The 22589-nt window shown below is 45.1% G+C and overlaps 1 protein-coding gene across 3 annotated transcripts in view; it reads right to left on the bottom strand.

Moving 5' to 3' along the window:
* The window catches only part of MAP3K20 (mitogen-activated protein kinase kinase kinase 20), a 94160-nt gene that overhangs the window by 2967 nt on the left and 68604 nt on the right, over positions 1 to 22589 (bottom strand). For all 3 annotated transcript variants that reach the window (XM_055717715.1, XM_055717716.1, XM_055717714.1), the window contains 8 exons: positions 21047 to 21091; positions 20128 to 20158; positions 19869 to 20008; positions 18589 to 18651; positions 17522 to 17614; positions 6385 to 6501; positions 4752 to 4826; positions 3557 to 3707 (listed from right to left, as the gene is read on the bottom strand). In XM_055717715.1, coding sequence (XP_055573690.1) covers positions 3557 to 3707; positions 4752 to 4826; positions 6385 to 6501; positions 17522 to 17614; positions 18589 to 18651; positions 19869 to 20008; positions 20128 to 20158; positions 21047 to 21091 — 715 coding nt within the window. The remainder of the gene's footprint in view (positions 1 to 3556; positions 3708 to 4751; positions 4827 to 6384; positions 6502 to 17521; positions 17615 to 18588; positions 18652 to 19868; positions 20009 to 20127; positions 20159 to 21046; positions 21092 to 22589) is intronic.

Consider the following 22589-nt stretch of genomic DNA (forward strand, 5'->3'; position numbering starts at 1 on the left):
AACTGCTCCCTGGTTTACCAAAGGTGTGAGGTTAGGTACCAGGGTTTCTCTTGAAAGAACCTCAACACAACTTAAAGCACCCCTTCCCTCCCAGCTTTGCAGCAAATTGTCCTAGTTTTGAATATGTTCAATATTATTGTTGAACACAATGTTGGACTTTTAAAATAGCAAGTGATGCAAATATCTATGATGCCAGTGCTGATTATGGAGCTTAGACTAGAAGACGCTTGCTGAACCATCCATTTGGCTGCTCAGGTGGGTTCCCACTCCCAAGTCCCTCCCAGTGTTTTTAACCCAACCTGATTTTAAACATTTCCTGTGATGCTCCTGGCAGCCTCGGCAGATTTCTCCACAGCTTTCATTGCAAAAGAGCCTGGAGACCTCCAGTGCAGGCATGGAGTGGGCACTCCAAGGTGCTGGCACCACTGCATTGCTCTCCACCTGCGTCTCTCCCAGCCAGCACAGTCACACCGCTCACAGCTGAGCGCAGACGGAGGCAGTGCAGACCCCAGCGCAAACCCCTGCTGCAGCAGCCACACTCCCTCCTCTCACTCCATTTCCTCTTCAAAGGGCTACACACCACAACAACCAGAGCCACTTCAGCTGTTGTTATTACTACAAATTCAGAAGTCAATCTACTTTGCATGCTCCAGATACTGAGTCTAAGCCCCAGCTTAGGAAAATCAGTGAGGCAGCTGGCTTCAGGCAGGATAGCTCAGGCAGTGCTTAACTGTCAGCAACTTGGGCTATTACAGTTCCCTCACACCTCCTGTCACAGCTCTGGGGTTGTAACAGAAGTTGTAGCTCCCAGAGATCAGACTGAAGTGCTTTTGAAACTCAGTCCTGTGGTTTGCATGAAAGCCTACAGCAGATACAACGGTTGTACATTTTCCATTTGAACTTCGAGGACTGCCTAGTTTGCTACTTTATGGGTAGAGCAGAGACCAGGAATTCCTCTTATCCAAGGCCACAGCTCTGGCCAAAAACCCATAGGCAGCAGCTTGAATTATTTTGGCCTAGAGAGATTTGTCCCTAAAGATTGCTAATCATTCCAACAGGAAAGGATAACCCTGCCAGCTTGAAGCAGCATAAACATGACTGAAATGTTATTGTCTTCAACAGAAGACTCCAGCTCTAATCTCGCCTTTTGCTGGTTTTCCAGGGAAAAACTCGCATGCTGTGAGCCCTCTGCCTCTCGCTGCAATGCTGCAATTGGCTGCGGGGAGTTCTGTGGGAGCTGGTTAGCGGCTTTGTCCTCCTTAGGATTGTTCCTGTTAAGATGTAATGGATGGTCTCTTCCATTCCTCCTTTCCCTAGACTTTGTTTGAATCCTAAGAGAATTAAATCACTTCAACTTAATGTCAAATACATCAAAAGGAAACTGTGTTTCCTGTCAAGGTGCGAGCGTGACACCACCACAGCAGATAGCTCTAGCTGCACTGAGAGAGGAACCTCCTCTCATGGAAAGACAGATGGGAATTGCCTTCTCTGCTTCTTAACCTCCTTGAAAGTCATGGTTTCAAAAGAAACGTGCATGCTGAAATGTACTCACTAGACACCATCTCCTCTGCCGTTCCCACGTGCCCTCCTACCCAGGTTGTGGACGTAAAACACAGGACTCATAAACCTGCAGGCAGCAGGCTCAGGACTTGAGTTTGGGTCTTCACATGTTATCAGCTTTCAGGTGGCCACGACATGCCCTGTAGGACCAGTGCCGATGCTGTCCTGAACGCGGAGCTCCCTCCAGTGTCTTCAGGCTGTTCAGTCCCTGCTCCTTGTGGCCAGCTGCAGTCGCCAGCCAAGGGACCAGTTGCCCATCAGGGAACCTCCCTGACTGCCCTGTGGGCTGCCTCGCACCTCCTGTGGGCTGGGGGCTTCTCCCTCATGTGGCCTCTGAGCCACCAACTCTGTATGATGAGTTAAATGCTCTGTGTGGCAGCCCACAGAGGTAGTACCTTCACTACTGGTTATTTTAGCCTCTCAGACAGGTATCCTTATCATTGTGCTTGGATTTGGTGGCGGTTTAAATCTGAGGTGGGTGGTCTGGTAAAGAAGACAGGCCAGAAGGCTTGGTAGAGCTGAGGCACAGCTTTCACGCTGCCTGGTAACCCACCTCCTCTGAACCATGCCTATCCACTTGGGTGCCGACAATATATTAGTGCCTTCTTGTAACTCCTCCATGTGCCAAAAGGACAGACAGACAAAGCCCTCCCACTGCTTGCTGCAAAAAAATGAAAGCAGCCCAGCTTACTGTGGCAGAGCCAACTACCACACTTTGGTATGGCTGTACGGCTCATCACCCTGAAACTAGGGTAATCTCCATCAGCAGAGCTAATCCACAGTGAAAATGTATCTTTTAGGACATGCTTTAGGTCCCATCTGCATTACCGAACACACTTGTGTTGCTAAAGGATCACAATGGCTTAGGAATAAGACCATCCATTTTAGATGTGTTAGTAGTCAAAACCCAGCACCTCTCAATTCTCAAGACCATTCTACATTTGGCAGTAGTGTAAAATCAGAGAAATTCACCCTCCGCTGACGGGTATTTTGTTCCAGCTCCTGTGCTGCCCCTCAGCTGTCCCAACCCAAACATTTCTGTGAACTCAATCAGAAACACAGCTTTGGTTAACAAACACCTTTACAAAAAGAACAGCAGATCTTAAAGGAAGAACTGTGCTAGAGTCAACTGAGTTGAGTTTGACTATGTGAGTAGCATACTTTAGTTAGGAAATGAAGACTGCAGCATAAAGCCCACTGTATTATTAAATGTATCTCACTGAACAAGTCAAGCCCCAGAAGCCATAACCAAACACTATTCCAGAGTCAGATAATGATGAACCAGGGCTGGTTCAAACGGGCAGGCTGAGCTGTGGAAGAAGACTTCACTCCTCCTCGCAGACAGCAGGACATCAGGAGCACTATGGGGTCTGCCAGGCTGGCAGCATGTACCTGTCAGAACAGCGTATCACCCACAGCGGACTTTTTGCCAACCCATGTGCAGTTTCTGAGGCTACAGCCTTGGTATGTGTGTCCCCCTCTGCAAGAGCACTGGCCAGACCAAGAGCAATCTGCACCCAAACATCTCTTCCAGGAAGGGCTCTGTATCCAAGCACAACATCTGTGCATAGCTCCCTGTGTGCTGGGTGGCCAAGAGCAGGAGGAAGGAGCTGGCCAAAGCACTCCTGCTGAATTTGCATTGCAGGGAAAGGAAGCCAGGATAAAAGCTGCTGAAAGCACTGGCTCCCCAAATCCTCAAAACAGCCAGTGGGAAGCAGTTGTATTGTGCATCACTTGTTTTCTTTCTCCCTTCCCTTTGGATTCCATTCCTCTCCCCTTCTCCCTCCTTTTCATGATAACTGTTATTATTATAATTATTATTGGTTTTGTTTTATTTTATTTCAATTATTAAATTGTACTTATACCAACACTTGAGTTTTACATTCCTTTCCGACTCTCCTCCCCATCCCTCCAGGTGGCTGCATGGTACTTAGTTACTGGCTGGGGTTAAACCACGACATGACATCAGCAATGAAGTTTGCATGTATTGTCTTACTTGAGTTGGATCTGCTCCGTGAATTCCCCTCCGAGTTGGGGAGCGAGGTTTGGATCATGAGCTGCACTGTCTCAACCTCGTCCTGCGCTTTCACCTTGCTCCAGCAGATAGCTTGGACGTGCCTGGTGGTTTTGGGAGCTCTAACATCACTCTGCTCAGGAAGGACACAACAAGCATGAGGACATAATAACACACAACCCACTAAGCTCTCCTAAGAGGGAACTTCCACTAGTGCCCGAGCAGCAGCAGCATTTTCAATATAGAGTCTGTTTTGCAAAACCACTCAGCCAGTCCTCAAGTATTTTTAGACTAGATAATTTTGGCTGGTATTTTGTGATTATGCTAAAAATGTGGTAGTGAATAACTGTTTCAATTCATGTACCATGTGGAGGAAAGATCTGAAGGCCTTCCTCTACAAACACAAAAAGATATTTTACTAGTTATATTAATGTGAGCATCAAACAGGCAGTGCTTTCTGCTAAAAGAGGTAGGACTAAGCAGGTATCTTTGCGGGGGGACCCTCCACAAAACTTTCCTGGAGTATCAAGCTCTTCAATTTGCTGTCAAGAACCTATGACTCTTGCGAGAAACTTCAGGCTGAAAGAAAACTACTGTTCTCCACTTCTGAGACAGACAAGTGAGGTCCCGGATTTCTCTGTCTCTCCATCACTTCTTGAATCCCTGCTCAGGACAGAGCTGGAATCCCAGTGATTAGCCTCCTTGTGACAAACACCATTGGTCTCTATAGAAGCACATTTGTAATTAACCGCAAACTCCTTTTACAAAGACTAACTTCTATCACTTTAAATTCTATTCCTGGTTTCATTTTATCTTATTTTACTTTTGACTTTTCACTTTCTTTCTTATCCTGTTGCTTCTCTGCTCTCCTAATTAGCACTTCACTGAAAAGGTAAAAAACCAGTCTCTTCAAGTAATGCAAACAACACTGCCATTACCCTTCAAGCAAAAGGAGTTTTCGTCCTTGAGAAAAAGAGCCGTCCCAGGCAGCAGGCTGAGGATGTTGTCTCTGTAAACCTTATTCAGCTTTTGCTCTGAACTTTAGATTTTACAATTAATTACAGGCTGCTGAGACTTGATTATAGGATATAACAAAGCCAAAGGATGCTATTTCCACACCTCCCATGTAGGTTTTATCTTGGATAAACACTTCTTTAATTTGTTTCTTAGAGCTTACCTCATATGTAACAACACATTCAACAGACTGGTGTTCTTCTATCCCCACAATCCATTTCTCCATCACAAACGGTGGCTGAAAAAAACATGTTAGGAGTTTTATAAGGTGCTCTTCATCTCCTGACTTGTTTCTGAAATACCCTAAAGATATTTTTAACATCTGCTTTTTTCATCCGTTTCTGTATTGTTAACAGCACTACTTTTCTTTAAATCTTATGAGACAAAGCAATACATTTAGGAATTATTTACTTCCTTGTTTACCAAAGGAAACTGAGAAGAGATTTCTATAAATAACAGACAGGAGGTAAGACAATGTGTAATGTTTTCATGGGGGCATAAACCTTTTTCATTATTGTGCATGTACAGTTCTTTTCTGCTAGACTTACAGAGGCCAGCAAGAACAAATATCTAGAGAGTCTCAGAGGTGTTCACTGACAGATATAAAAGTTGAAGTATGTGAAATACACATTGAAGTATGTGAAAAATTAATGTTATTGTATCTAGCTGTTAGTTTATATAACTGTAAGCCTTTTTTTTAAAGGAAAAAATTAAAATGTCTAAGTTGAAAATTAAAGAGAAAAGTATTTTGCAAAATAATAATAATAATAATAATAACAACAACAACAACAATAGTAGTAGTAGTTTAAAAAATCACAGGTGTTGTTCCAGAAATCACTAACTATAAACATAGTACTAGTGTGAATTAAATATTAGAATACTTCTTGGCAAGTACTCATCTCTTACATTTTCCTTAAAGTTCTGACTGTTGAGAATCTGATTTTCAGTTTTTCCTTTAGAAAAAATAACCAAGGTTCCACCAAAATTTTGCCAAAAAAAATCACAGATAAAAGCATTCAGGAGTTTGAGGGTTTTTATCAGTGCACAGTGGAGCAGCATTCTAATTAGTAATCAAACTGTATACTTTTTCATTTAGAAATTTATTTTGTTAGCTGTTATGAAGTGGAGCACATTAACAAAACCAAACAATTAAAATATCAGCAAACAGAATACCCTCTGCATTTACAAAGCCTCTGTTGCTTACGGTAAAAGCAGTCTAAATGCTGGCTGGTAAATATTTGCAGGCAGGTTCTGAAATAAGGTAAAATGCCCAGTGACACTGAATTGCAGATGTTCAGTGCTGTACTGTCTGTTGATGGGTTTCAGTCTTTGCAACCCATTGTTGCATGAAAGAGGGAGTTTTAGAACCACGTAAAAGTTCTGAAACCATGTCAAAAAAAGATAAAGAGAGGAAAAAAACCCCAACCCAGACAAATCACATCAAGTTTCAAACTGGAACATTTAAATCAGCTTTTTTCTCTTGAAAAGGAAAGTAATTTTTTGAACATTCTTTTCTTTAAAAGTGGTAATAAATTCAGAGGATATAACATGGAATTAAAACAAGAAAATATAAATTAGTTCCTTCTCTTATTTTTCTATTGTTAACATTATTGTCAGCTTAAAAGAGAACCAAAATACCTAACTCCTATTATGATACAAATCTGTTTAAAATGTGCATTTTATTTAAAAGCTGTCAAGAGATTGAGCTTCCGAAAGCACAAAAGTCGACTGCTGTGGTATTTTAATGTCTTTGTTTGAGATCTGTGAATTCGTGAAAGCTTTAAGGCTGTAAATACCTTTGTCATCTTTAAAATCTCTACATCAGGTAGGTTAGTGTTGAATGTCACATCTTTTATGTAGGTTATTGCAATTTCATCCCCGTCCATCTCCATGTACATTTTCCATTTACAATCCTATGAATAATAAAAAAAGAATGCTGGATTGTTAGAATACAAATTAAAAAAAAAAACCAACAACAACAACAACAACAAAATGAAACAAAACCAAAAGCCAAAACAACCCAAAACCTAATCCTCAATATATGGAGGCAAAAAATAACCCAAGGAGAAAGATAAGGAACTTATACATATTTTAGGACATGCATGTTTTCCAGTAAAAGTGTTGATACTGGAAAACCCTCAGGTTCTCTTGTTTGCTTTCCTCCTAGCTCAGCCCGAGAGACAGTTGCTACGTGGACAGGTCTGGATGTCTTCAGAGGTGTGGATCTCCTGAAGGGAGCCACCAGGAGGACAGTGGCTTCACCCACCTGGCCAGACAGCCCATTCACGTGAGCGGCGCGGGAGCTCTGCCCACCCGCGTGGCGGTGGAGGCACAGGGCAGCGGTGGGAGCCGTCACGTGGGGTCACAGCCAGTGCTGGCAGCCAGCCCCAGGGACACCTTCCTGGTGAACCCAGGAACGAATGACCAGAGGGTCTGTGAAACACCGTTAAGACAGTTGCTCAGATAATGGACAGGAGGGTGAGCTGGTTATCACAGCTCAGTTACTTCAGATACCGAGTGCCCAGCAAAGCACTAGGCAGCAACTTCTGCTCACCTCAACTGCACTATTAATTATAAGCAAGCTCAGCTTAGAAAATAACCATAGTGAATCTAATAAACCAAAGCAATGAAAGGTATCCTTAAATAATCCTATGAGCTGAATGTGGGGCCAACATCCAACACTTTGCATGGGTGTGAGCCTACAGAAGCTGACAGCTCTGGCAGCATCCTGCAGGACATCCCATGCAGGCTAGGTGCTGGGACCAAGGTTTGTGCCTGTGCCCAGGGAGGCTCCCACTGGGGACTGGCAACTGCCTGTCCGTGGTGCAAACCAGCCGACATCCGCTGGTGTGCCTGGCAGGTGCTTTGGGGGTTAGATACGGTCCGGTGCACTGAGCTCCTCCAAAAATCGGTCCCCTGAGGGACAACAGAGGCTGCAGTGAAGCAGAGTGTCTCCACCTCCATGCAGACAGGAGGGATCTGCCCCTCAGACAAGGAGCTCCTCCAGACACACCAGGGGTTCAGGAGGCTCTGTCCCCGCCGCGTGCCACCAGCCAGGCAGGTGCGGTCTCAGCATTTGTGGGAGGCAGTCTTCTCCTCAATTCCGCACAGAAAATGCAAAAAACTTTCAATGGGGACACAGATGGCCGCTTAGGGTCAAAGGCTTGCGTAAGCAGTTATTTGCACACACAAATGTACAGCAGCCTAAAAAGTATCCGTTCGCACATGCGATTATCTGCTAGTGTTTGCACGTGCATCTCTCATAAATGTAACATAGGAGCTCAGCCCTCAGAAGTCTCAAAGCTTTCAATCAGGCATTGAATTGGCAATTCCAAGATGAAAGAAAACTGGAGTATAATCATTTCCGAACCGCAACAACAAATTATGCTTATGAAAGCATTTGGCCCTGTGTGTCCATCTGTCCCCATTGAAAGCTTCCACATTTTATGAGCAGAGTGGACGTGTGAATTGGTTTTTGCATCACCCCGGTGCACGTTTGAGTGATGGGAACTGTGGTCCAGCGGTCAGGGTATCAGACCGAGACTCGGAGGCACCAAGTTCAGTTTCCAGTTCTACCATCAGCTTCCTGCACAATCTGACAAGGTGCCGAAGTTGCCTTGTGCCCCCGTTTCCTAATCATGGACTGTATCTCTTTGCATGTCCCTTTTCTCCCCTGCTTTTTTGGGTATGAGCTAACCTAGGGTTAAGCCTGTCTCTTCCCAGGTAGGAAGAGCATGACACACTGGCCCTGATGCTGGCTGAGGACCACAGGCGCTATGTAACTGGACAGCAACAGCAAGGCGAGTTGTCTTTGGCTCCTCCTCGCCTCTCAGATTGTGCTCCTCAACCTGCACCACCGTCTTTGTTGCCAGACGTTTTTGCAGGACTTCCTAAATTCATGCTACCTGGATTTCCTATTGCAGATCAAACCTGAGATTAGAGACAAGGCACTTGGTGACATTTCTAAGTTTTACAAAAACACCTGAGCCAAGGAAAGAACAAAACATTGACATAAAATACTACCCTCCAGTTAATTCAGCGCATCTCCTGCTGTGAAACCAGTGCCAAGCACCCGAGAGCCAGAGCTACGCTTTGTGCCAGGGCTCCTGTGCCCTCACAACTCAGGATTTTGTGCTGTTCACTCACATCTCTCTACAGACCCTTCCTATAGATCTGACAAACGTGAGCTCGTTTTAATAAACAACATAAATCACACGACCACCTCTAAAGAAAAGGCTGACAAGCTGTGTAAATCCAGGGTCTGGCAGGCTGCGGGCCCCTGCCCGTGCCTGGCCCTCGCCGGCTCCGCCACGCACGCAGGAGCCCGCTCCGTGCAGTAACGAATCAGGCTGCCCCACGCAGCTGTGGATGCTCGAGCCCTGCACAAACACCGCCTTCCCCAGTGCCCAACTGCAGCTTCAGAGAAAGGAATACACTCTCCTGTCCTTCAGATCCAGCCCCCAAACCTTCGGTCCTCCTTGGAGTCCTCTCCAGCCACACCGCACAGATACCAAAAAGGCAAATTACCACACTAAGCACACCTTCTCTGGTCGCTCAAGAATACGTGTCTTGTTTTATTTAGAAAGATGTTCATATTGTGTTGCTGTGAAATCATCAGAGGAAAGGAGAGAGAAAACGACAGAATGGCAGGCAGGGAAATAAAGAGGGGAGAGAAAGGGAAGGGGAGGCTGGGAGAAAAAGAGAAAAGATAGAAAAGACAGAAAGAAAGAAGGAAGGAAGGAAGGAGAAAAGACACCAGCTAGGTGACTTTCAATCAAGGCACTTGGGAAATATCTGAGATAGGTAGGTGGCTACTTGTCTTACAAACTTGGTAATAATTTTGTTCAACCACACAGTTACTAATGTGAGATTTGTGTGCGGCAGAAAGGGATATATTTCCCTGGTTTCCGATCGAGTTTTAGGTTCTTATTTAGCAACAAATAGGAAAGAGACACTTAGCTACTTAAGCAAAAAAATTGGCTAGAATAATCAAGTATACGTCTTTCAATTCTTTGAATTGAAGTCGTAAGATTTCTTGGATCGAGACTCTATTTAGTACCAGATGTATGTGGGAAAATAATTTGGAAATGGCTTGTTCAAAAGGTCTGGTTGATAAATGTACTTATACAAGTCCTTCAAAGAGATTTCCCTAGACATCTTGTAATTCAAGCATTAAAATCCCTCCCAATATGTACCTGCTCCATTTTGATTGAAATAAAGAATTTCAGCTTTTTGTTTAAAAAAACACACCCCAGTTTAAGAACGAAGAGACACAACCAGCAAAACTTTGTGTGAAAAACATTTCCAAATAACACTTTGACAAAGCAAATAAATCAGCAGCCTCTGCAAATGATTGTAGAAAAGCAAATCATACATGTATTTTGAGCCACCTCTCCCCAGCTTCAAAACAGAAAAACATGAACTCTTTAAAAATTAAGTCTCCAGCTCACCGTGGTGACAATACTTTAACCCCATATGTGCTAGCGCCTGCAACAAAAATGGAAAGGGAAACGAAAATCAGGCACAGGCTTTAAACAACAAACATGTCTCCTGCAACAACAGCTTAAAAACTCTGGCTGGGGAGACACCCCGTTTTTCAAGGAGGCCCAAATCCAGGATTATTTTAAAATCAGTGGTTGCAATAAACCTTTTTTTTTTCTTCTTCTTTTTTTTTTTTTTAAGATTGAAGAAAAAATGGAAACGGCATCGTAGCAGGCAACTGAATATTAGAAGAAAAGTAAGATGTAACGCAAGATGAAACAAATACGAAAAAAATGTTGGTCATGCTGGTACTAAAAGTAGTAGCATGTTGATGATTTAGGTCCCCAGAAGCTCCTTTACATTCTTAGCTATTATCTATCTCAGCTGCTGAAACCTGCTGTTTTAAAGGCATTAGAGTTGAACATCCAGTGACAGCACTTGGGTTATTTATCATTATGTATCACCCTGCTACACTATATTTTATTATTCTGGATTTAAAGGAAGATAACACAATTACGGTTAATTTGCTTCTCTTCTTTATATATATAGTGTCATGACCCACCATGGCTTTGTCCCATGAGATATTTTTAACCAAAAAGAAATCCACAAGAAACTCTCCCTAAAAATTCCATTAATAACCTCTTGTAGCGTGTATAGGTTGCAGGGTCTGGAACTAAGAATGTTTTAATCTCTTCAGCAAAACAATGTCTCATAATGATGTACAGGACTATTGCTGCACTGATGAAGAATCATACATAATTCAGCACCTTTCACTTGGCACCACTGTGATATCCTCATTAGCAGTGGCTCACAGTGGCTGTCAGATGGTGTCCATGCGAATGCAGGCATTATATTGTCTTTGAGATGTGCAGCTGCTTCCATGACACTGCCAGTATATAAAAACATGACGCCAGTTTGTTTTATTTAGTGCTAAACCTTCCAGTTTGTAAAAACAAGGCTGACACAGAGCCTGACATGAGGCAGTGAAAATAATTAGCTCTCATTTTCTCAGCCTCCTATTTCCTTCTCCCCGCTGTGTTCTCTTTCCACTAAACCACCACATGTCAGTCGAAATGGGAGGCAATTAGTGGGCTCATTTCAGTCCCCACAACTGTGCTGAAAAGAAAGTATTTATGATGGCACAATGAACAGCTGAAAGATTAAATAACATTTGCCTTTTGAAAAGAAAATGACTTCTAGCTAAATGGGCAATTTTTGATTATTCTCAAACAAGCTTAGAGTAGTTGGTTTTTAAAATACAAGAAAGGAAAATGAGTCATTTTTAGGTGAAAGAATCAAATAAAACTTGACACAGTAATGCAAATAACTGATGTTTTATTGCAAAATATGTAAATGTGTTATACCCTTAACAATGGCTGGTGTCTCAGGTCAGGGCAGGCTGCTGCCAGCCGGGCTCCTGCAAGAGAAGGTGGCTCCACCGCCGGTTTTGTTTCAGCTGTGCAGGCAGAAAAAAACAGGGGCGGAGGGGAGGCCTTCCGAGAGAGATGGTCTTAAAACATACAGAAACAAAGCAAGCGCAAGATATATTTATGTTATCAGTTGCCCGGGTGCCTTCTCCGAAAGCCAGAGCCCTTACTCCTCCACAAGGCAACAGGCGCCGCTGGCAGAGGCTTTGCCAGGAGAAGCACGAGGCCTTTCCAACACCCACGCAGGCCGCCTGGAACCAGCACACCCGTCCCGACAGCACCTTCCTCTGACATCCAGCGCTGCGCGGCGATGTGCCGTGCCGTGCCGCATGGGGGGAGCGCAACGGTAAACACTGGGACCCACTGCGTGCTGGGCGCTGGCACCCAAGGGAAGTGGGCTGTAGCAGCCCAGACGGAGAGCTCTGCGATGATGGCGGTCCCGCAGAAGAGGACTGCCACGGCCACAGGCATCACCATCCACATGAGCCGCCTGTGTGCAACAGCGGGATTGGAAAGGTGGAAGCATGGAAGACACAAGTCCCTTCCCTGGGTGCTGCGCAGGTGCCCTCCTGTGCCGTCTGAGCCAGCCCCATCCTCCGCTGGCGTTCCCTGGGGACTGCTCGTGGGAGCAGCGCGATGGAGCTGTGCTGGCACCATGGCCCCGCTGACAGGGGGGGCCTGCCGAGGCGGCAGCTCACACACGGTGGTTTGCAGCCCCACAGGACGGGATGTCAGCTGCGGGGACAAGGGTGTGCAGGAGCTCAGGAAAGGCATGGCAGGGCCGCTGGGCACTTCCCACACGTGTGACTCCTCTTCCAGGCTTCTGGCTGGAGGGGGCATTCCAAGCGTCCAGACCACTGCGACCTGCCCGTGCTTCCACAGATATACCCGTGACTGAGGCTGTACACGTGAGGGGCCGTGTGTGAAAGGCAGCAAGCTAATTCAGAGTGGCCAAGGTATGAAAATAAAGCTTGAGATTAAAAAGTCTAGAAATTCAGCTGAGCAAATTACCTAGCTGAAAAGTCTATACACCTCTGCAGGATTATGGAATCATTTCTGATGGGAATCCCTGGCTCAGCGCCGCCTACACAATGATTTTAAAAGGTGTTGGCTTGACTTTCACCTCAGTTACACATGGATGCTACAGCTGGAGCAATCCAAGTGGAGGCGATGGAGTTATACCAGCTCCACCTTGTGTAAAAACAATACATGGTCCCGAAAAGTCTCTTGAAAAAAAATAATACAAGGAATTCAGACCACCTGCACTAAACTTCTAACACCCTACCACTGATCCACCTCCTTGGTGGACTACATTAACCAATTCTTAATGGTGCTGCTTATATTTAAACATGGCTGTGATTTTATTTTACAGCTTAGCTATTACTTTTTCTTCACAAAGTATTTACCCCTTTACTGACTGCTTACTGGAATAGGAGCAAATCTGTGAAAGTGACAAACACAGCTACTCTGATTCTTGCATCAACTGTTAGGCTTTAGTAGCTTTGAGCTTTGTGCTTTCAGATGTAATTAAAGAGAGAGGCTTTAGAAGAGGTTTTGAGGTGAGGCTAAACAACTCCATGTTAGGAAGTCAAGGTACTTGCAAATATTTTGCAAAGGAAGGGTCAGATAAAACCAGTTCCTCTGCCAGCTTTACTTACTGAAGTGGGTTAATATACCTATAGAGCATGGGGAATATATACGAGTGAAAACCTACAAAACTGGAATTTTAAATTTTAGACCTTGGCCCTTGCTTTATTTTTTGCCACATTTGCAAGGTGAGGAGTAATTTTTCCTCTGTAAGGGGCAAATTAAACTGGTGATGTTATATCTCATCTGTCTGAAGTAGGAATTATTTTTAAGAAAGTAAAGAAAGGTTTCGTGCCTGTTGATGTAGTGGGAGGGTGAAGAGGCAGAAGCAGCAGAAATGCTCTTGAACACTTGTGAAACTGCATTCCAGTTACCATTTTGTCTGGTACTGCCTGCATTTTGCCAGCCCAGGGTTGTCCACATGAGGAGCTGGTCACAACGTCTCTCTAAATTAGCCTTAATATTACATTCACTTTTGAACATTTAAATAATAGCATTAAAATATATCCCAGTTTGGATATTCAAGGCTAGAAAATAGTTCACACAGTTAGCAGATGGTTTTGAAGAGCCTTTGCTCCTCAGCTTGTCAAATGGAGGGAGAGGAAACTGGGGAAAAATAAGGCAAAATGGTGAGCCCACTGCAAGGCTTTGTGTTTGGATATAGGTCACATTGTGCCACACTCGGTAAAAAATGAAAACATTCAAAGGCATGGTGAAATCTGCCCTTTTGAGGACCAAAACTAAAGAACGCATCAACAGGAGACAAAAAGACTGTGAACCATCCATCTTAAGGGGTTGGGTGATTCATCAGTGTGGAGCTGACACAGCTCAGACACCTTTCCCTGATTGGGAAATTTTAATGAGCCACCCAGGATGAGAAAGCCATTGAAAATTCCCTCTGCAGTTCTGCAAATCAGCTCAAGCCACAATTGCCAGGGTTTGTTTTTTTACCCTCTTTGGTATCTTGGAGTTAATTGGTGTGTGTCCCCCCCTTTTTTTTTTTAATTTGTGGGAAAAAAATCATATAAAATGTCTAAAACTATCATCTTTCAGCTCAGTGGGAATTGTGTACAGAAAGGTCATTAAAAGAAAGTGAATGGAAATAACCACATAACTCAAACTACAAGAGTTGGAAAAGAAACCTCTAAAAACCAGGTTAGCTTTGCAGCACTCACTCCTGATGCATTCGGAGAGCACAAAGGTCAACTGAGCTTTCATCACCTCCAAAGATGCAGCTAAAAAGGAAAGGAAACTGTAATGAAATGACTGCATCTGTCAGCTGGTGGAAACCAACACAATCCCACTAGAAGATGCAGTTTAAATTAGATAACAAATCTGAGGCTGGTAAAGTTGCGTACTGGGAAGTCAACATTGCATTCAGCGTACAGACAAGGCTGAACATGCAAATGCCATCCTGAGGTACATTCATCAGGATCCCTGCTAAAAGGCACTGCCGTTCCTACAGCCCTCAAGTTTGTGCCTGCTTACGCAGCAGGTGCGCTGGCTGTGCTACCAGGGCTCGCTGCAGCACCAGGAGCAGCCACCTGTGCCCCACGGAACCACCTTCACACCCGAGATGGGGCTGTGCTATGACCAGCCAACGCATCTGAATTAAACCTGCGCCCACCAAAGGGTTTCTGGGTCCTGGACCAGCTCAGCCAGCACTTTAACGCCCCGTGGCCTCGCAGTACATCGTGCTGCACACCAAGGCTGCGCTCACGCCAGAGCTTTAGCTTGGATCAGGAGCGTGCGCTTGTCCCAGGTGTCCATCCTGTCCCACACTTTGGCAGAGCCCCTTCCGAGCGTGTGGACGGGCTGGCTTCCAGGTGCCACTACACCAGGAGATGCACTACAATCACTGAGGGGAACTCAGTCCAGGAGAGCAGCGCAGCGCCAGCCTGGGGTAACACCTCCCGGTGTGACCTGTCCCCCTGTGCGCAGCCCTTCCTGCTGTGCTGCACCAGCGCCCAGCCGAGCCCAATAACCTCCCCTGACGCACGCAGGTCCAGCAGCCTGTGCATCACCCAGGGAACACATGTTCTCAACTTGTAACCCAGATTTGAGCTTATAGCCTCTCTTTTCTCATGGCTAAAACAGGAGAAAGGCTTCTTAGCTAGGCAGCTGGTTACAGGGACTGATTAGGGTAAAGTTCCTTTGAGAAATTTATTTTTAAACTGATGTAGGCCAGCTTTTTAGCTATAAAGATGGTGGAAGGTACAATCCCAAGTGCTTCTGCTGACCTACTTTTACAGGAACAGGCACCACTCTTTTACAAAAACAGAACAGTAAAAGAAGTTTAAACCCTTCGATCCTGGTTTACCCAGTATCTCCAAATCATTTTAGAACAAATCTGGATGGCAGCAGTAGCTGGCTTAAAGCAGCCTCTAGGGGAGCTAGAAGATTGTATCCAGGGATTTTCAAAGCAGCAAACTAGCCAAATTTTCTGTATTGTAGTATCACACCAGTCTTCGTTAGTGTTATGTTTAATGCAAATGATCCTGCTCATGTTGGCCCTAGCATCTTGCCCAAAAGCTCAGTTGATCTACTGCTTCCAGTCCACGTTTTAAAACTGGCTTAGCTGCAACATCTTTAAAGGCAGGTATGCATTAATAAGCAGATATAGGACAGAAGTTTCCAGCCCAGATAAACTCAACTTGCACATTCCCTGGAACAGCATCAGGGACACGGGTGCTGTGCAGGGCAGATGCCAGGGAAGGCATGCCTGGCGCACCACCGCTTCGGAGGGAATGGCTTCCTTAGGAAGGGGCCTGAGAGCACACAGAGCAGAGGACCAATTAGGAGGTCATGGGGAAGGCAGGACAAAAAAAAAAGAAGCGTTCTCAGTTGGCATGTCAGACACCTGCAAAGCTATGTTGGCACTGTGCCGGGCCACCGAGCTAGCCCTGTTCTCCCGTAGCAGTTCAGTTTCTGTCCTGCAGACTCTGGCACACTGTCATATTTGCCAATTTTGCCATCATGGCTAAAATATATACTTGTCATCAAACTTAGCTGGCTTTAGTGCAACCTTAATTCCTCTCCAACACTCAGAGGTCTGTTCACTCCTCTTGCTCTTTCCTGGGGAGAGCTGTCCACCTCCCTGCACTACGGCACACAATCCATACTGGAAATGGAAGGGAGATACAAGCTATTTATGGACTTTTAAGTTCCTTGAAGAGTTGCACATTGGAGAGAAAGATGCACATTTACAAAAAAGCAGCTGTACAGCATCACAAGCTACATGCATTCAAGAACAGTGAGACAGTCTAAGTAATTCACATAGTGATGGAGAAGATTTTCATAGAAAAAAAAGTGCTTAGGATAAAAGAAACAAACAAAAAAAGGAAATCTCCAGACAAAAAGCAAAAGGCTTTTTCAAATTGATGAAATGATTTCAGTACGAGTCCAAGTTCCTACTAAGTACAAACCTAAATGCTTTCTCTGCAAGCACCACCAAGTACAGAAATCAAGAGACTTCTGCAAACAATATGCCCTGAAAGCAAAGCAGCCAGATAACACAAGATGAAAGTCAGCCACCCACAAGTTTAGGGTGGACACACAATGCAGATTTGTCAAATACAAAAAGGAAACAAATCCTGCTGTCACAACCCCTGACTCTAACTCAGAAATGCTTTGCACATCATTTCCACATAGATGATTAATTCTAAAACCCTTGAACTCAGAGTCCGTGGCAGGCTGGATAAAGAAAACAAAAAGCATGGGACAAACCTCGCTCTCGAGAAAAGACAATGCAGTGGAAATGCTTTGCTGGAACATCTGGAGTCGTCAACACTCCTGTTACACAGAGCGCAACCAGCACAGATCCTTGAACCAGCTCGGCTTGGAGCTGAGGTTTGATTAGGGTGTGCCATGCTGGTAATTGCCTTTTACCAGATGCTGCACAGTAGTTTTGCCACCTGCAATGTGCTGCCCTTACCCTTCCCTCCCCCAGCACCACGAGTGAACACAGTCACTGCCAGGACCAGTCCTGTCCTCCCCAGCCAGCAGCCACACACACCATGTATTTTCCAACCCCCTCTTGGTTGCACAAAAAGACACCATCTTTCCGCCGACACTGAAGTAATAGTCTGTCCACTAACATCAGGCGCACAGCACTGCCCAACTGTGAATGGCGGGTTTTTTGCATAAATGGGTTGTTATTTCACACCCATCGGGATAAAGGAACAAAGTGAAAGCCTGAATTACAAAAATTACGATTAAAAAAATGCTTCACGGAGAAACAAAAGCTTTCAGTCAAGGCTTTCTGTGCCACTCTTTCTTCCTCGCCTGCTCTGGGGAGCAGGCTCCCCACCACCAATGCAGCCCTGCTGGCCAGCCAGGAAGGTTCTTGCCGCAAATTATCGTTCTGTGTCCAGAAGATACTGGACCCTCTGGGCAGTGACTGTTAACCAACCAAACCAACGTAGCGCTCCCGGCTTACCTTTGGACCACTTCCTGGCTTCAAGTGGTAACCAAAAACGAGTTCAAGATTCACTACTTTCTCTACGTTTTCTTCGGCTCCACCTGCAGAATCCTGCCAAAAAAAGGCACTGTGAGACTCCACACCTACTGCAACCCGCTGGGAGACAGAGGCAAGGCCTTCACTGGCAGAAAGGTTTTGCCTTTCGGGCGCTGCCAGTCTGGCAGGCAGCAGAAAGGGGGCCATCCCTCTGCCCCGACCGCGCTGCTCCGAGGGGGGCCAGGGCTTCTGCATGGGTTCATGGCACGCAGTGGGGAGATGCTGCGTGATGCCTGCTCCTGGGCGAGCCGCACTGGCACGGCACAGTACTGCTGTGAGCATCGTGGCAGCCACTGCCATTGGAATTGCAGCTGGCACGGCGGTGAAGCCCTAACTTTCATTTTCCCCTTCAGGGAACAGTGTTTCGCTGTATGTAAATTCACTTTAAGTGGATTTCCCTCTATAGCTGCGCAATAAATTATGACTAAAACAGCTACTTCAGGCTTTGGGGTCTAGAACTGCTTGATTAGCTCATGAGATTAAATCAGGCAATATCCGCTCTGCCAACCACAAGGTTCCCAGACACTCTCTCCCTTTTGCAAGGCTATTGCTACTGATACCAGAAAGCCAACAGGTTAACACAAGGGTGACCAGACATCTTAAATCATTCTTCTCTCCTGTAACATTAACTACCTAAGGAATGATGGGCTCGCTCTAAGCCAGGGGCCTGCTGCTCTTCAGTGGTGAGCAGCTGGTGGCACCAGTTTGGAGGAAGGGCTCTTAAGAGATCAATGACAGCACAGGAATCTCAACCAGTAGTCTTTCAATTTAATACTACTGGTTCCATGATAAAATCTTACAGCCTCCTTGAAAAACTATTATTCTATTACTTGTTGTGATGTGACCCATTGCTGCTGTTGACCCTCCACATCTGTCACAACCCTCTGCAGGATCACACCCCCACAAATGGCAGGAATGGTGAGACGTGAGAACAGTAAAGTATTCATACCAACACGAGAAGCACTTCTTATGTAGATAACAAGACTTGCCTTAATTAATGGTGGAAAATGAAACAGATTTAGGTAGTCATGGGTTAACTTCTCAATAGCAGTCTAGAAAAAAAAACAAACACCCAACAAAATCAGACGAGGGTTATTCAGTATCTCATACTGCAAATACCAGCATGAAAACCAGTGCAACTCTGTGTGCACTGTTTTCCGTTGTGGATACATTGGGTATGTGAGAGGAGTTTAAAATACAGCCCTGTTCTGGAAACCGCCACGGTAGATCGGCCCCATTTCGCATTCAGAATCAGATCTGCTTAATCAGAGAAAGAGATGTTTGGGGGGTTGTTTTGGTTGTTTTTATTTATGCTCAATCAACCCAGGAAGCTGAAATATTTCATTTTGGGCATTATTGACTTTATTAAGTTTCAATACTTTTCCCTGTAGGAAATGTAAATTAAATATATCAGTAACGGTGTGTGGCATGGAAAAAATGGCTGATGAGCAGAAGGGGAATAAAGCTGTGTGACTTATGAAGCTAAATTTGCAGGACTAGCAATTAGGATACAAGTATCTCTTTACTAGTAAATTGTGGTATAAAATCATTGAGACCCAACAGAATTATAGATGCTGCTTCTAGAGAAATCCTTTTCCAAAGCTGACTGCCAGGAAACTGAACTCTCTCCTGTGGCTACAGTATTAATACTATTACTGCTGCCGTGATCATATTTTCCAGGCCACGATGTTTTCTTAACTCATTACAAACATAAGATATTTAAACCACCATGAAACAAAGCTTTTAAAACAAAGCAACCTGGCCATCAACCAGCTTTCAAGTTGTTTAATGGGGTTTTGTTAAAGTATGTTTTAAGATATAGATGAGATGTGAAAGTTAAGAACTCCAGAGATTTCAGTTCAAATAACTGTTTTCGTATCTGTTCTCCCTCAGCTGAATAGAAATCTTTGGGCAGAACTCTCTCTGAAGATATCCAAAGCTTTCTGACAGGAGAATGGCTGTCCTAGGCAAATCTGCAGCAGTACTGACAGTCCAGCCCACAGGAAAACCAAGAACTGCAGAGGAGTATCAAGACCACAGCACAGTTCCATACCTCATACAATGCTCAGGTTGCTTTTGGTTCTAGATCCATACAAACCAGTAACTCGGGACAGGGTAGCGGTGGTGGTGGTGGGTGGTTTATACCAAATATGTTCTCTATTCAACTTCGTAACTTTTTTTGCTTATTAATACTACTGAAAACTCATAGACTCCTTCTTGATATTCACACTATGACCTATTGCAACATTAAACACATTCTGGTAAATACCTTCAAATGGATGATGTGTCCTCTGGCAACAATTCCCATGTCTTTTAAATCCTCTTCTTCCAGAAGAAGCAATCGTTTCCCAGTGATATGATGTTCCTTAAACAAGCTAGCATACACACTCATTTCACCAGAGGCATCGCCTTAAGATAAGAGAGGTTACTTAGAAATCCATAGGGTGCTTTACTGAAGGGAGAAAGATGAGCAAATGTATGTATATTCATAAATGTGAATTATGAAGGTACTTATGAACAGCTTTTACCTTTTCTAGTAAGTTGTTGCATCCAGAAAAACTGCAAAAAAGAGGAATCAGTCTTGAAGTTCACGCTATCAAAATCTGTATTTCAGTTATTTGGAGTTCACAAGTAATCATTTTTTTAAAAACAAAACTTAAAAATATTTCTCACTTTGGGTTAAAGGACTCAAGATTCACCAAAGAAGGTGATTACTTTTACCCAGCTTTTTAAAACTGCCTCCTATTTTACAGCCACCTTCCTCAGTTTACCGTTATGAAGAACACCAGAAATGACCAGAGCAGAAGCTCAGCCATCTGTCACACGCTGAAAGGGCTGAAGTTAAGGAGCCAGGGCTGTTCTGACTTTTGCACTGGCTTTCCAGACAGTCCTTCAGCAAACGTTAGCCAAACAACCCCATGACACACGACACAAGGAGGGTGCTAGGTGGGACATTAAAACCACTATGACACATGACTCTGCTAGAGATAAATCACTGATGTTTCTTGTTTAGCCTTTTAACTGAATAAAAAGGTAAAAAAGACTCAATGCCATTATTTTATATGAAAGGGATTTTCCACACCCCTTAAAAAACCCTTAGTTTTCTTTCAGAGTTTGTTGCCGTTCTGGTGGCACACAGTGGGACAAAACCTTTGAACCCATTTTGTCCTGTCCAGGACAGGTCTTGCTTAGAGAGGTGTCATCTCCCAGCTCCCAGCTCCCGCTGTTTTCTGGACATTGGAGAATGTGGTGGTTTTATGAAGATCATTTGAGTCCTTAATTTACTCCTGGTCACTTAAAAACCTTTTTTGGTACACGTTTCACCAAACAAACAGCAGTAAAATCTCACCCAGATGTTCTGATGCAGCTTTCCCTCCCTCCAAACCCACCGTGACTTGCTGGAGCTCCAGCAGTGCAGCGCTGGCCGCACGAACACAAAGTACTCACCACATCATCTTCGGTCCATGCACAAATATCAAAGGAGGGCAGCAACTGTGTGAGAGATATGAATTGAAAAGAAAACCGTCTGACCATTTTTCTCCCCCCCTCCACCCAAATTTTACTCTGGTGGCTGGTTTTATTTGGTTCCTTTTCCCCAGCAAAGGGCAAGGTTTTAGGCTGCGACTCTCACCCTGACATACTAAACCCTTGGACTCGCACTGACTATGGGCTGGCTCCAACAGCACGGTGCTAAATCGATCCCATCACTTTACGTAGGCAAAATTATCAGCAGATCTCCAATAGAAACAATTTAGGAAGAAAAAGTCAACCATCCCACGGAGCGGGATGCTTTAGCTGCCTCTCCTCTTAGCTCTGACACTATGCAAAGGCTTTTGCTTTTGCAACAGCTTTGGTACCACCTGATTTCTGCAATAAAAATAACGCTGTCATTATGACTCTCTCCCGAATGATGGGTATTTTCTGCAGAAGGAAGGAAAACCATCATGAGATGGCAGGGCAAGCAGATTTTGGATTTGGGCCACTGTGGCTAGTCTTCCTGTACAGACAAGGCTCTTTTGGTTTCTGTCAATGCTTCGTAACCGCTCCCGTGAGGCTGCAGGAGTGCAGCGCTTCCCAGCCCCCTCCCGTGCTGCAGCCCCTGCCGGGCACACTTTGTGGTACTCCAGCTTGAAGCACAAGGAAACCACAGTGGATGGACAGGAGAACGGCTGCGTTAGGTGAAATTCTGGGATGATTTGAAAACTGACATAGGAGAAGATGTCACTATAATACCGATTGCCATTTCACTCATTCAAGCACATGGTATCCCAAGCTTCACCTTCTTGGCAGTTTTATCCGGCTAGAGGGGTAACATGAATTGGTAGGTATGTATTCGAACCACCAGCATCTCCCAAAGGCTCAATACCATGACACAGTTGCAAACTTATTCCATGTACACCACATTGACTGATGAGACACTCAGCTCGGTTACCCACCAGCCTCCAAGGCTTTGTTACCTCGTCCGGAGAGCCCTGCCACCTATGACCCCTCCAGCCCCCACCCACAGGCCAAGCGTACCCCCCCGGCAGGCACTCCCCCCACCTGCCTCCAGCTCTCCAGCCAGGAGACCAGGGTCCAGCATAACCTGCCCACAACTTTCAGCCACCGCTGTGAAGCACCCTGTGCAGCATCCACGTGAAACTCCCACCGAAGGACTTGTGACTGCCCAACACCCCTTGACTTCTGCCTCCATATCTATGACCTTTTGCTGCCCACCCCACTTTGCGGACTCTTCAGATCCTCTTCCTCCTCCCCCATCCATGTCTTAGCCAAACCTTGCTGGGCACAAACTGTCCATGAGACCAGCTGAACCCACCTCTGTGAGGAGGACCTAGCAGACCCTCAAACCCATCCTTTTGCCCACTGCATCCCTGAAGGGGACAGGGCCAGAGGCATCGGGGTGAAGCGGCAGAAGGGAAGATGCATCTGCCAGAGAAAAAGAGACCTCCCTGACTCTTTCTCTCTACTGTACCATACTACCTGCTCTTAG

Source organism: Falco cherrug, chromosome 8 (genome assembly GCF_023634085.1).
Source record: "Falco cherrug isolate bFalChe1 chromosome 8, bFalChe1.pri, whole genome shotgun sequence".
NCBI lineage: Eukaryota > Metazoa > Chordata > Aves > Falconiformes > Falconidae > Falco > Falco cherrug.